Here is a 14,649-nt window from a genome sequence, read left to right as displayed (position 1 = left end):
TTTGTTCGGACGAATTAATAATAAAACATTTATCGCTACAACACTTCGATGTAAAACTTTAATTATTTAGTAATCTAATCAATACGTATATCGAGGACGTATACTTGGTAGGATGTGATTGATAACACGTCTGTAATACTATCGACAGAATCGGTTCAATCGAATGTACGCTATATTCATCTTTCCTCTTTTTCAAATGGATCACGCTGATCTTCGATAGTCAACTTGTTGGTGTCGTAGTTCATAATATTTTCCCTTGTAACTTCATTCGAGCAGAAATGAATACATAACTTCAGGAACATGCCGTTTAAGCACATCAAACACACGTTATTCACTCGTTGCATTTATCAATCGATGCAATAATGCAACTTGATGTCGAAACTATGATTAAATAAACAGTGATTAAATTTTATTCCTTTAAAACATACTCTCCTGATTCCAATCGAAGGAAGAATACCGTTTTTTGCAAGAATCCCAAAAGTAATGCGAGACATACGTTAACAAGGAGTTTTAACAGAACTTTACTGTTATATGATAATTTGTGTAATTCGATGTATGCATTCTATTCTGGACTGAACAATTTCAATGCATCTATTGAAAGTTCTCGACAAATTCAAGAAACATGGTCCCCGATTTTTTAAGATAAAGTTTACGACGTGGACGCATATGTGTTATTTTTGAAAACCAGATTCAACGACTAATCGAGGTTTCGACGTGACAGTATTTCACAATTACCAATGGCGGGAACAATTTCGTCCGAACTAGGGTTTAATCTCTCCTGCAGGCATTAAAGTCACCAATCATCGCTGCACTTCGAACATTCGCGTTGTTTCGTTAAGAAGCTCACAAATATATCCTCTTTTTCTCTGATTTAATTATTAACTTAATCGATAATACGATCCTTGTGTAATGTAACGCTGATTCATTTCAATAAATTAATTTCGAGTAACGCGAGTAGCTTTCTTTCTTTCTTCTCTTCTTTGCTCCCATTCCCTTTAAGCTATTTCACATTATTAATCGAAAAAAAAAGATACGACAGTTCCACAGTTCTAAAATCTGTACTAAAAAAATATCATGCACAAGAGTTGCTGCTCGTTTGAAGGACCTTGACACAAATGGGAGCTCGGATTTTCCCATAATTCAAACGAGAATTTTCAAATAATAGACAAAGTTTCAACGTGTGATTCATTAGTGAGAAGAAATAAAAACAAATCGCTCAAGCAGCTCTTATCAACAAGCTTCTTCGAAACAATCTTCGAGGATCATTATGTTATACCTGGAGAAGTTGCATTCGTTTTTTTTTTTTCTTTTCGTAAATATACCGATCGGGTGAAATACATTTTTTTTTCTTATCTCATCCAGGCAACGTATAATATATTACAATACTGTTGTATCATTTGCTATATCTATAATAGCTATCAGTGTTCTCAAGTATGATCACTGAACAACCGAATTGCATATAAAGACTATATTCTCTGGTGCCTATATCTATATCTATATCATTGAACGTAACTTCGATCGGAGTCAAGCTACTCTATTAATCGTGTATCGGATTCTCCTCAGTCTTTTTGTGCTTACGGCCGCTAATTCTCAACAAATTCGTGAATTATTGTCCGCGATTTTTTAAGACGAAGTTTACGACGCGGGTGCGTATATGTTATTTTTGAAAACCAGATTCAACGACCGATCGAGGATTCGACGTGGCAGTATTTCACATGTACCAATGGCGGGAACGATGCATCCTGTCACGCGTGAAAGGTTCGCGCGATTTCGTCCGAAGCAGAGTTTAATCTCTCTTGCAGGCATTAAAGTTACCAACCATCGCTGCACTTCGAATATCCGCTTATGTTTCAATCTTGGTAATTTTCGAAATATTCTTGAACAAAATTGGTTAACGAAGATGCATCAAAATTATTATACAACGTGTATTTCTATTCATACTTGTATCGCTTTTCTCGTGATCGTTATTCTAGAACTTGAGTCTTCGTTTCAATCGAAACATTTTCTTTTCATACGAGCTGCGATTACTCGAGTCTTAATTAATTACGAATAATACACGTCTACTTTGGCACTCTTCGCGATGCGCGGATCGTCCTTGAAAATTGAGAAAGTTAAATATTTCTGACATTGAAAAAATTTTCCTTTAAAGGTGCCCTTGTCGAATTTTACAATGAAAAAAATTCTCCTATATATCCATTTCATCGCTGTAACACTCGATTCAACCTGCGAGCAGAGCGACGTAATGAGATTAATTACTGTCGTCATTGAACGATGACGTCATCGACACTGCTCCACTGTCCTCGCCGTCTTTGGTATGGCAGATCGTGTGGGTCAGCCAGATAGGCCCACACGTCTGCGGGACCCATTATGGTACCTCTACTGCATATCATTGACTCACGCGATGTCTCTACTCATGGTGTTATTGCTGCTAATATATCAAAACAAAATATCCGATAAAAGTATTTATTTTATCTATTCGTCTGTGTCTTGCACACATATATGTACATATGTATCAGTTTTCTAAAAAGTTGCTCTAGTAATATTCATATCCTGTGTATAAAAATAACTCTTCGACTTTTTAATTCTTAATAGTATTTCATTTCATTAAAACATCAATACTCAAATATTTGCAGTAACCTATTTGAAATAATAATTTTCAAAGTAATCCCTTCTCTTGTAACGTTTAAACCATTCCATAATCGAGAGAAGGAATGTTCTTGTCAAACTTACAGAGGCAATACTTGGTAGACGGATTACAAAATAAGTAACGAACCACTATTAAAAATCACCATTGTAATCCAAATTTCCCTAAGTGACACTTCGTTCATCTTCGAATAAGAACATTGCTCGAATATACACGATTTATCTGCAACCATTTCTTCTTTCACAAATTGAAAGAAGAAAACCTTCCCTTACGATTTCCTTCAACGAACCTGAAACGTTGTTTCCTCAGCCACTCCAAAGAAGTATCGTTGAAAGTGAAAATAATCCATATCTTATTCTTTAAATTTAACTTCGGAAGCTTTTAAGACACGCCATACTAACGAGAAACATGCACAAAGAACAACCCTTGGATACCCATCGTAGAATTATGAAATAAAATCTGATATCTATATTTTTCTATCTATGAATATATTTCAGTTCCTTTTAATTCCCCTACAAATCTTACCGACGCGTATATCGACGTATATTTAAAAATTGCATATAGTAAACCGTTTGCATACACTCTCCTAAATGTTTGATGAAACAAATTCTGTTCGAACTCGACGATTTTGAAACAATTGGAAACCACCGATCGGTGCTCGGGCAATACTTGTCGAACAATTCAGTATTTTGGCCCACTGTTAAATATTCCAGGCCGTTGTTGCATCGATTTGCGTGGTCCACGACCCTGAGGAGTGCAGACTCTGTTAACAAGGCGGCCACAAGGTTGCAGATCCTTCGCTCCATTCCGGCGGTCTTTATCGCGTCGGCAACCCTCTTCGCACAGGCGCGTGCTCGCCATGTGACGTAGTCGGAGAAAGCACTGTCAAGGGTGGCCTCGTGCACAAAATGCGGGTTAGTGGGACACGGGCGTTGCGACGCCGAGCGTCGACATCGCGTCGTTATTACTCGCTCGGTCCCTCGAGCTTATCTTTGCTCGTCAAGCTTTTACGTAAGACGGTACGTAGATTCCGACGAATCAGGGATGTGAGTTGCTTGGGAAGTCGACGTCTGCGATTTCGCCCACCCATGGGATACTTCGCTGGCTTGGAAGATGGCTATGATCAGGTGCTGCTTCGAGACGGAGGTGTCGGACGTATTCGAGTCTCTGACGAGCAAGTGCACTGACCCAGGCTGTGAGTATCACTATTCTTTTCATTGGAATGTATTCGTTTGTTCCGTTGCGCTCGATGCTTGTTTCGTTTCAATCGTGTTGACCCTTTAACGGTTAAAAGCGATCAATCACGGACAACGAAATGTATCATTTATTTTCGACATCGGTAGCAATAGTAGCGAAGAATCGACCGTAATACGTTTGGCATGTTCCTTTCCTTTTTTTTTTCTTTTTTTTTTATTACCTTCTGTGTAACGGATACTTGACTCTTACGTGTTATTATAAATAAAGAGTTTCGAAGAGTCTAAACCCGTGTCGCCGTGAACGTCTACCAGATACGTTGAACCATTGAAAGTTTGAACGTGTGAACCAAAAGTAATTGTTACGATCGGTGAGATTGTTTTCGCGATTAATCTGACTCGGTGGTTCGAACAACGTACTGGAAACGAGCGTTTATACGCATCGCTTTTCGGAGTGGCATTTCTATAAATTGTTTAAATCTATCCAGGAGTGAGTTTCTTGTTAGTGTAGATGTGAAATAGATATTATATAATGCAGTGTGGTGCAATTACCGTTATATAAACTGAAACGTAACATCTTTGCTAAAAATGCAGCTACACTAGCACATACGGTTTTATTAAGTGTGTAATTGTAGGGTTAATTGTTGACTGTGAAGTTATTTTATATATTCACAAATCCTTTAACTTTTATCCCGGTTTCTTACTTTATTCGGATGTCTATGGAATTTTTTACTATACGAAACAAATATACAAATTAACTATACAGATATGTGCCATACAAACGTCAATTATTTACAAATGTCTTATACCACCGGCTTGAACAAGATAAACGGATTATCTTCTTAAAGCTCAACAACTATTTAAATTATCGATTATTAAAATCCTTACACACAATTTGCCAATAAGTGGACTAAAACTTTTAGAAACAAGTTTATGCGTTTCTTTTACAGTCGTAAATCAAGGATAATAAAAACGTACTACTGGTAAAAAATCTTTAGAAAGGTTTCTCTCAAAATTACTTGAAACTTGAACGTGTTATAGAAAAAATATTTATTTAACGAGCGAACCACCATCGACCCACTATTTCAAATACTTTTACATTTTTAACCATCTTGAAAGGAAGACAGAAGGTCGAAAAACTAACTATTTTTTATCAAAGTGGTGCCATTTTCATACGTTTTTTAACAAATTAAATAATTAATGAAAAAGATTTAACGAATTAAAAAATTGATTCAATGGCTGATTTAAATTGATCACAGTTCGGTAATTATTTATTTTCTTCGAGTCTCAGAGCAAAACTATCCAAGTTAAAATCATAGAATACCTAGAAAAATATAATTAAATCGTGTTTGCCCAACGAATAATGAAAAAATGTTCCACATATGGTAACCTGATACGAGTATGCGAATAAACCTTTATTATTGATTTCCGAAGCCTCGTGTCAACATTCGGAATATCTTGCCTTCGTAAACTGCTTTAACTGACAGACATTCTCGCGTTTCCCTTGAAATAAATTCTCCGCTTGGTCATAAACATAATGCACAAAACCGAATAGTTGTGCAAGATCTCAAATAACAGATTTTTAATGTTCCTTTTTATTACACATCGAAGATTACGTATCTGCATTCGTCTTTAAAACCGGTAAATTTGAATCACTTCTTTCTCCAAATTATCCAAAAAGAGCAAATAAAATTATACTTTTACACTGTGAACAATTAGAGTTAAAGCTCACGTGTTAAATTACGAAGCAACGCACAATATTGACACAGCTGAATACCTAAAATCCACGAAATATACGAAACAATACGAATTCCAAATATCACCTTTTAAATATATTCGTACACGTTGTTACGTTTAAGTTTCCTACGGTTCACGTCCGTTGAAAATTTATTTGTAGGAGACAATGTATTATCCGCGAGACGTTGTAAATTATAAATTTAAATCTCTGAGAAGTTTACATTTTGCGTGCGAGATTTCTATCGTAAGTAAAACAAGAAAGATATGGAAGGATTGATAATGAAACATGGATTGAAATATGAGAACTAGTCGTTCAAGTCTGTAAAAAATATTTATAAAAATGAGGTGACGATGTCAACGGAAATCATCTTGTAATGAAAAATAAAAAGATATACAAATGAAAGTGGCATTGAAATATTAATTTCATTGTTTCTACTTCTTTAATTCCTGCTCAGTTCACTAGATAAATTAAATATTATATACGCGTCCTAAAGTTACATAAAAATTACTACATAACCCATAACCCGAATAGTTCAATATACGAAGAAATAACGGTAGCGTGATGCAATATTTTTAATACAAAAAGAAAGATAAAGAATTTCTTAATTACATTATCTTTTAACGATACATAGACGGATCGTATATCGTATAATTTAAGATTGTGAAAAATAATTATATCGTAACACGCAAAAATCAATATTATATGAGACCAAAAATAAACGCGATCGAAATAGAACTAAATGAATGTTTAATTCTGTGCGAAAACAGGTAAGTGTCGTAATCTTTCGAAACACATTCATATATATGTGTATATTGCTCGAATCGTTGTATTTGATTCATTACAAATTACTATGAACACTTGGATCCGAAACATCAAATATTTTTAATCGATTAAACATAATACATTATGAAGAACACTAAAGATAATGTAAATAAATATTAAGATAAACGTATTCGTACAATGAAATTGATCAAAAACAAAATAGAAAATTGTCGTGACATTTTCCAAACTCAACATTAGAGGGCTACGAACAACGACCGATTTTCAACAATTCTGCGATAGCAACCTACATTTTATAATTTAATTTCAACAACCCTCGAATAATTCTACAAGTATTCTTCCACATCCACATGTGCCAGCATCTAAAGGAGATTCTATTAAGTAAACTCTAGACCTATTTCGCAACGTTGTTTATTTCACGAGTCTGTAAATACATTTACATTACCAATCATATTTTATTATCATATTAGACGAAAGAGTCGATAATCTAAGCTTTCGTATAAATATAGTGGTACTGCAATTATGATTATTTACCGTGAAGATATTTAAACTTTAGAATAATGATAAACAATTCGGTCGCAAAGTTTAACGATAGCAATGACTGAAGTTTGAGTACAATTATTATTATTTATGTTATTACACATATCGTTCTTTTATCATTTTACTTATTTCATCTCTCAGCATTTACCTCTCTCGGTATATTTATTGATAGAAATAAAGTATTAAGTACAGATTGCGACGTTCTAACTATAACGTATAGAGTTATTCTCTAATGTTTGACATTTAAGTGAGTTGTCCCATCCGATAAATTTTATCGCTATTTTTAAACTGAATATTCTTATTATTGAACCGATTTTTAACTAGATCGATGATCAAATAATAGAGTCCACGAAGCTTTATCAACGAGATCGATACAAAAAAAATACCTTCTTTTCTTTTCTCGCTCACTCTAAGCACAATTTCAGTCGTACCAGAATACGCACTGTGCTGCCATCTAGTAATACCTTTTTACATTACGCTCGTGTTGATTGGTACAAACACAGTGAGGAGAAAAATAGATTTAACGTCACAGATAAGGTACAGATTTAGCACCATAGGCCAGATGTAGAATATACGTCTCATTTTACGAAAGTTAGTATCTCTAATGAAATATAAAATAAGCCTTTGATAACCCACGACCTGAAATACCGACTTCGTAAAATATCAGTGGTTTCGAAACGACATCTGCGTTTAAGAACAATATTCCTACAAACTATACTCAACCGAATCACCGAAATCGATAATAGTAGTAAACGAAGAAAACTTTTCTCTCTATACATTTGTGGTTTTACCAACCTACCAGATTCATAAAAAATTGTACGAATTAATTTCACTCGTTTTCACAAGTGAAACTAGAAATATTTTAGCAACACGATACAAAGAATATTTTAAAAGTTGCGGTTATCTCTAAAATTGCCCAAATCCGATTTATTCTAAAACACCTATTCTGTGTAATATCTATATCTTATATTTAACGGGAGGAATGATCAAACAACGCTTGTTGTTAGAGTGTCATGTATCATTCCTTGACTTATGACATAGAAACATATAAAAGGAATAAAAGAAAAGAAGGGAAAGAAAAGAAGCTACTCGAGTTCGTTTTTTTTTATTTTTTATCCGTACGTAACTATATTTAACCGGTACCCAGTTTTATTATTCCATTGTTAGAAATAATTATTTATGTATTACATCGAACGAAGAAGACTCGTAATAATATAATATTTGTAGTTTTTTAAAAAAAATTCGTTAAGGACTTCTATTTTAATACCATATTATAATTGCCCAGTTCCTGATTAAGGGACACTTGGTTAAATATAGAATGGTTAAATATTGTCGAACGCCATATCTCGAATAACATTGCCGAGGGTGTTATTCGCACTGATTTATTGTTATTAGTTATACTTTTCTAGTGTCATCTTTTTTACCATTCGCCTTTCCATGTACATGTCACGAGGATTAGTCCTCGATGCATTATTGCGATTTATAAGTAATTTGTGCAATGTGTAAGTAACTTTTGATTTTAACTTTCGTCATTATAACAATAGATGACAAGATTCTTAACTTTGCTTATATTATCAATTTTGATAGTTGCCTTGAATTTGGTTCCCAGAGTCATGCTCTTACTGTTAGAGTGCGTTGTATAACCAATGCCATGTCGATACTTCAGTTCAGTGGCGAGATATTGTCACAGATCGAATATAGAGACCTCTATACCTTGTTTATGATATCTCGTCTGTGCTTACATTACCGTATTATAATATAAAAATTCTATGCCTACTAACAATGGATACAAATTCGGACAATGAATATAATTTATTTACAACTAATTTATTTACTTCGTACATGTAATAATTATAAATAACTTCTCAATGCTCAGTGGATAAAATAAGAAAGTTACTTTACTATTTGTCCAGTGATTTTTCTGGTGGTTAACAATTATACTCTACTGATAAAATCAGTCGATCGAAGTCCCTCCGTATATTCTGTAGTGGCTCGGTTGTATTGAAATGTGCGGTAAATATTGTAATTTTATTTTGAAATATATAATGTTTCCGTGAAATGACCTTTTTAATTATATTCCATTGGTGCTCGTTAATCTTTTTACACAATTCACAAAACTGTATTTTTCACTTGTAATTCTCTCTTTCTATTTTTACTAGGTTATTGTTGGTGCTGTTCTGCTTTTCGTCCACGGTATAAAAGACTCGTTGACAATATTTTTCCGGTCAACCCACAGGTGAATTTCTTTCTAATCTTTGTACCGCTAAAAACTTTACATGATTTTCAAAGCTTTATTTTAAATAAATAAATATAGGATAATGTATTTCTTGTTATATAATTAAATTTGTGTATATTTAGGTGTAATGGTAATACAAATGACAGATCATGATAGGTTCTTATGACTTATTTATAATAAAAGTTAAATATTTGTTATAATAATAAGTATTCATTAATATATTGGTCGATATATTGTAAAACATTTCTTTTCTAAAAAATATTCTTAATTTTTACCTGTATTTATTTTTTTGTTGATTGTAAAATGTGTTGAGAAAGCACTTTTAATTGCAATTATGCATAACTGGTTACAATATTAATGGTATCTGAATACAACTAAAGCTAAAATATAAAACGTTACTTAACAATAATTTTAAATGTAAATAAAGGGATGTTATCTTTTTGTAATTTTTTAGTTAAATATTAGTAATATCTTTTAGTCTAACATTGTTAGTAGGCATAGTTTTAGTTTATTTTAATTTTTTCAGAATTAAGTTTTAAATTACATTTTCTCCAAATATTATTTTGTTGTATATTTCTATTAAAATATTAATAAAATAAGAACATAAAAATTCAAAGTAAAAACATTAGTATATTATTTTGTAAACTAACATTAATATTCTTTATATTAATTAATATAAAATTTTTCTACAATTAGGATGGTTTAGTAAAAAATAACATGGAAAAATTGAGCTTTTATTCGTTAAGCAGTCCTGAAAAACTAGACAGGATTGGAGAATATTTGTTTCAAAGAGCTTCCAGAGACATTTACAGGTATAACATAAACAATCTAATTGATAGAAAATTATGTATAATTAATTTGATTATTATAAAAAGTGCAAACTCACGTTGTTATTGTAAATTGTTGTTTACTTATGTTATGCAAAATAGTCGGACAAGTAATTACATGTTACAAGCAAATTATCATGCTAAATACAACTTAGCTATCAAGATACCGTAGGTATTTTTTTGTATTTAAATTGAAAATTTAAAATAAGTGTGTGAATTAACAGGAGAAGAAATGGATTTGTTGTTATTGCCATGGAAGCAATGGATCAGCTTTTAGTAGGATGCCATGACCAAACTTTAAATTTATTTGTTGAAAGCTTTTTAAAAATGGTACAAAAATTATTGGAGTCTACAGATCCCCAGTTGCAAATACTGGCAACACAATCTGTAAGTTTTAATGAGTAATGTTAAATATTGATGTTCAATTATTAAACTCAAAAATGTTATAACTATTTCTTTTTATCATATGTAACTATTATGTACCATTGATATAAAAAATAATCATATCTTTGACATCTTTGAATTCAGTTGAACAAAGTGCTGGCTTCTTCCAGTTTGTCCGATTTGCCAACATCGAGCAAGATACGCCGTCTTATCACACACGTTACGATTTCTTTGTATCAAAGTACTCTGCAATGTGCCACTCCAATCACGATGACCCTGCGATCCGCAAGCAAATACGACTTGCTGGAATTCAGGGCTTACAGGCATGTTTTATACACAAATATAAATACTTATTAACATATGTATGAACATTTTTTAAATTTTTTATACGGTATTTTGTCATTGAATCAAATATCAAAACACAGTAAAATTTATAATTATCAGTATTTCTGTTTTAAAATTAAAATTAATTAATTATTTAAATCTTTTTATGTAGGGTGTCGTAAGAAAAACACTTTCTGATGATTTAGTGGAAAACATTTGGGAACCTGTTCATATGGATAAAATTGTTCCATCATTGTTATATAATATGCAAAATTCCAGGTAATACATCCAAGAGAAAATTATGTATACAAGCACACACGCTTGTGTGTAATATAGTTCAATTTTCCTAAATTGATAATTCTATTCTACTAGATATTCTAGTAAAGAAGATGCAACACCAGATAGCCCAACGGAAGAGCGGTCAGATCCACCACAATTTGCAGAAACTTGTATGCGAGAACTTGTTGGGCGAGCATCGTTCGGTCATATCCGATGTGTTATTAGACCAGTTTTAAGGTTTGACAATGTTTATGCATAAATATCTGAAATTATTATATATTTTTATTATAATAGAAATAAGTAACATATCGATAGAAGTAAGAAACATACAAATTATTTCTAGGCACTTGGACAATCATCAGTTGTGGGTTCCTAACTATTTTGCTATTCATACATTTAGGATAATCATGTTTTCCATTCAGGTTAGTGAAGAATAATGAGACCGAATAACTAATAAATATGTAAAAATATTAATACTTTATTTTAGTCACAATATTCTTATACAATTGTGGAAGCATTAATGACACATCTTGATGATCATTCAAAATCGTCTGCAAAAATTCGAACAAGTATTGCAGATACCTTATCTAAAATTATTTCAATTGCAGCTGGTGAAAGCGTCGGTAAGTTCTAATGCATTAGATAACAAAGACATTATTTGAAAGGAAATGTCACTTCCATTAATTCTTTAACTATCGCGTGTGCTTTATTATAACATGTTAACTCCAACTGACATATCTTCGATTTTCGTCCAACAGTTATAGTGTTAAGTTACAATGTTATTTAAAACAAAATTTTTTTTCAAGGTCCATCCGTCTTGGAAATAATAAATTCTCTACTATCTCTTCTCCGGGTTAGTGTAACAAGAAATCAACCATCAAGCAGTGATGAACAGTTGTACCAAGAAGCGCTTATTAATGCTCTTGGAGAATTTGCAAACCATCTTCCAGATTATCAAAAAATAGAAATTATGATGTTCATTATGAGTAAAGTCCCATACAATCAACCAGATCGTATAGTTTCAGTTGGAAAAGGAGATGTATTACTCCAAAGTATTCTTCTGAAGTCTCTTTTAAAGGTAATTCATATTTTAAAGTTTTTTTACTTACTTTGTTAATACTGTTAGTGTATACATTATTTAATGCATTTATTATTTAATGTATTAAATATTCATCTTTCATTGTTTCCAGGTCGGCACAAAATATCAAACTATACATTTAAATACAACATTTCCACCAAGTTTCTTGGAGCCATTATTAAGGATGTCACTTGCAGCAGATGCTGAAATGCGACTTTTAGTACAAAAGATCTTTCATACCCTAATTGATAGACATCAAAATATCACAAAACTTGCAAAACCTACGTAAGCTATTATTAATCAATATTTTAACTTTTAATATTTAAAATTATATTCTTTGAAGGATTCTAAGATTACATTATATCCGTTAAACAGAGTAAATATGGTGCCACTTGACCTTACCATTGAAAAAGCATCCAGACCAGATGTGATTTTTATTCGCAAGCATGGCCCTGAAATTTATTTAGCGCTTTATGAATCGTTAGAATTGGCAAGTAATGCAGTAGAAAACGTGGAATCTATATATACAACTTTGGCGTTACTTGCTGTAGAATTAGCTTCGGAAGAAACTGTACTAGAGCTACTAAGATTAGTGCTAAGTCTTCAAGATTTAGCTTTAACAAGTGGCCAAATCAGCATTTCACTTAAATTTAATTTACACGCTATTGTTATCAGTTTGCTAGTACTGATATCTTACGTTTGTAATATTACTTCACTCATGGATTATGCAAACAAAGTGAGTTACAAGTTCAATGTATTAATACATTATGATCATATATTATATCTTCAATTTTTACATTTTAAGATTGTAGAAATACGGCGAAAGGAAGCATCACATCTATTGCCTGATTTGCAATCTCAATATGATTCCGGGTTATCTTCTAGATTAGCACCGATTTTGTTAATCGATCAAACTATTCTAAGTGAATGTTTAAAAGGTGCTGGTCTAGACAGTGGGAAGCTGCAACAAGGATCTGGTTATAGTAGCACTTCTCTGCAACATCGGTATTATTAATAACAATGTTTTAAATTTTCTTTTCATTTATATTAGTGCATAAACTTATGACACTAAATTACTTGTAATAACGTGACATTTTTAGACATTCATGGGTTGATAGTGCTGGACGAAATTCATTAGCAGATATTAATTCTGGTGCTACAGAATTGGACAGTGGTGGCTCATCTCCTGGTGTTCAGAAGGTACACTTTTTATTTATAGTTTTAACATAGTTTTAGTTTTCTTTATTAATTCTTTTTATACTTTTATTCTATAGAAATTGTTGGGAGAAGAGTTAACCTTCGAAAGTATGAAACGAATTTTAACTGAAAATAATAATAATCACGTAATGGAAGGAGAAAAGCGTTTACAGTTATCGCGCTTCTTTAGAGACGCACCATTTCAAGATTTGGTGTCAAAAACGCAACCAAAGGTATGGAAATGTGATTCTTTAATCAAATAAATAAATTGTCGAATGGAGAAAATACAAAGATATGCTCTAATATCGTGGTTAATTTTACAGCATGACGTTCTCCAAAATAAATTGTCAGAAATATTTAATACATTAGCCGTCGATCCACGGAATACAACTCAACCAGGCGGAGCGCCGACAGATACCAAACCAAATCAAGCACCACCAGCTTATGAAATACATTTTCCTGAGTTATTCGTTTATTAAAATAACATTTTTATAACATTGTTAATCCTTTCGTTGCTAAACGCGTACATATACGTCCATCACAAGTGACGCCTAATTTGCAAAGAACGTATAAATACAGCGATATTTAATTGATAAAATGTCGTTATCGACAATACATATAATGTAATATTTTACCTGAATTATTTAAATATCACAAAAGATATGTACAAGAATCTCTACAGTCTTTCGTACAGCGTCGTTTTTCTGTTGTATAACGTGAGCGTTAGTAACGCGCACACTGCAGCGAAAGAACTAATAAGTTGTGTACTATGATAGTCAGTTGTCAATTATAATTGCGTTAATTTATTTATACATTTTACATTGAGGATGTGTAAAGAAATGTTTTTATATATAGTGCATTTTGATGACTTTAATATGGTTTATAATATTTATTTATATTATATACATTCGATTATATGTATATATATATACATGTATTCACTATTAATTTATGAAAGGATTGTTATTGTTTACTTCCAGTAATAAGTAATAAGTCTTTTTTTGACTCTGATATGTATGTTGCATATTGTATTTGTAAAAATGCTTTAAACAAATCAAAAAATGTACTTCAACTATTTGTGACATTATGTAAACTAGTGGTGCGTAATTTGTACCAACATTTCATTTATAATAATAAGTACTGATATGTACTGTTAACATCGTGCTAGTAATAAGCCAAATAATAACAAATTGCCAATGTTGTCTTGTTGAAAAATTTTGGCTTTATTGACTACATACCACTAGTATAAATTATATAAAAATGTATCAAAATTGTAGAAGATAAAAGTAATGTGTAAATGGAAGAAAATGTTCAGGAAGAGTTGAAGCATTCATATAAATTATAGCCAAAATAAGTTTAGCTGACTTAAAATCATCAAGCCTTTAAACTTCTTAATTTTACCTTACAAATTTTTTTTATATAATTTGGG

At 32.0% G+C, this 14,649-nt stretch overlaps 1 protein-coding gene across 4 annotated transcripts; it reads left to right on the top strand.

The window, feature by feature from the left end:
- The first annotated feature begins 3,578 nt into the window (after positions 1-3,578).
- Stma (Protein EFR3 homolog stmA) lies at positions 3,579-14,591 on the top strand. Of its 4 annotated transcripts, XM_076324990.1 has the most exons (16): positions 3,579-3,839; positions 9,055-9,131; positions 9,828-9,943; positions 10,183-10,345; positions 10,513-10,665; positions 10,839-10,945; positions 11,039-11,182; positions 11,289-11,367; positions 11,433-11,568; positions 11,752-12,023; positions 12,136-12,308; positions 12,399-12,759; positions 12,829-13,028; positions 13,124-13,223; positions 13,298-13,453; positions 13,544-14,591. In XM_076324990.1, the coding sequence occupies exons 1-16, from the start codon at positions 3,758-3,760 to the stop codon at positions 13,697-13,699; spliced, it is 2,475 nt and encodes an 824-aa protein (XP_076181105.1). In that variant the 5' UTR covers positions 3,579-3,757; the 3' UTR covers positions 13,700-14,591. The 4 variants fall into 4 exon arrangements, with proteins under 4 accessions (XP_076181105.1, XP_076181104.1, XP_076181106.1 ...); XM_076324989.1 differs by having other exon boundaries at positions 12,399-13,028; XM_076324991.1 differs by lacking the exon at positions 3,579-3,839 and adding an exon at positions 8,768-8,908 and having other exon boundaries at positions 12,399-13,028.
- Positions 14,592-14,649: the final 58 nt, after the last annotated feature.

The sequence above is a fragment of the Ptiloglossa arizonensis genome, chromosome 13 (assembly GCF_051014685.1).
Source record: "Ptiloglossa arizonensis isolate GNS036 chromosome 13, iyPtiAriz1_principal, whole genome shotgun sequence".
Lineage (NCBI taxonomy): Eukaryota > Metazoa > Arthropoda > Insecta > Hymenoptera > Colletidae > Ptiloglossa > Ptiloglossa arizonensis.
The sequence above is the reverse complement of the archived record's forward strand: the minus strand, read 5'-3'. Positions and strand labels throughout refer to the sequence as shown.

Excerpts from the sequence above, each read along its gene's own strand:
- Stma (XM_076324989.1), top strand. The coding sequence starts at position 3,758 with ATGGCTATGATCAGGTGCTGCTTCGAGACGGAGGTGTCGGACGTATTC. Across the intron at positions 3,840-9,054 it reads CAAGTGCACTGACCCAGGCT|GTTATTGTTGGTGCTGTTCT; the intron begins GTGAGTATCACT and ends TATTTTTACTAG. Across the intron at positions 10,946-11,038 it reads TATAATATGCAAAATTCCAG|ATATTCTAGTAAAGAAGATG; the intron begins GTAATACATCCA and ends CTATTCTACTAG.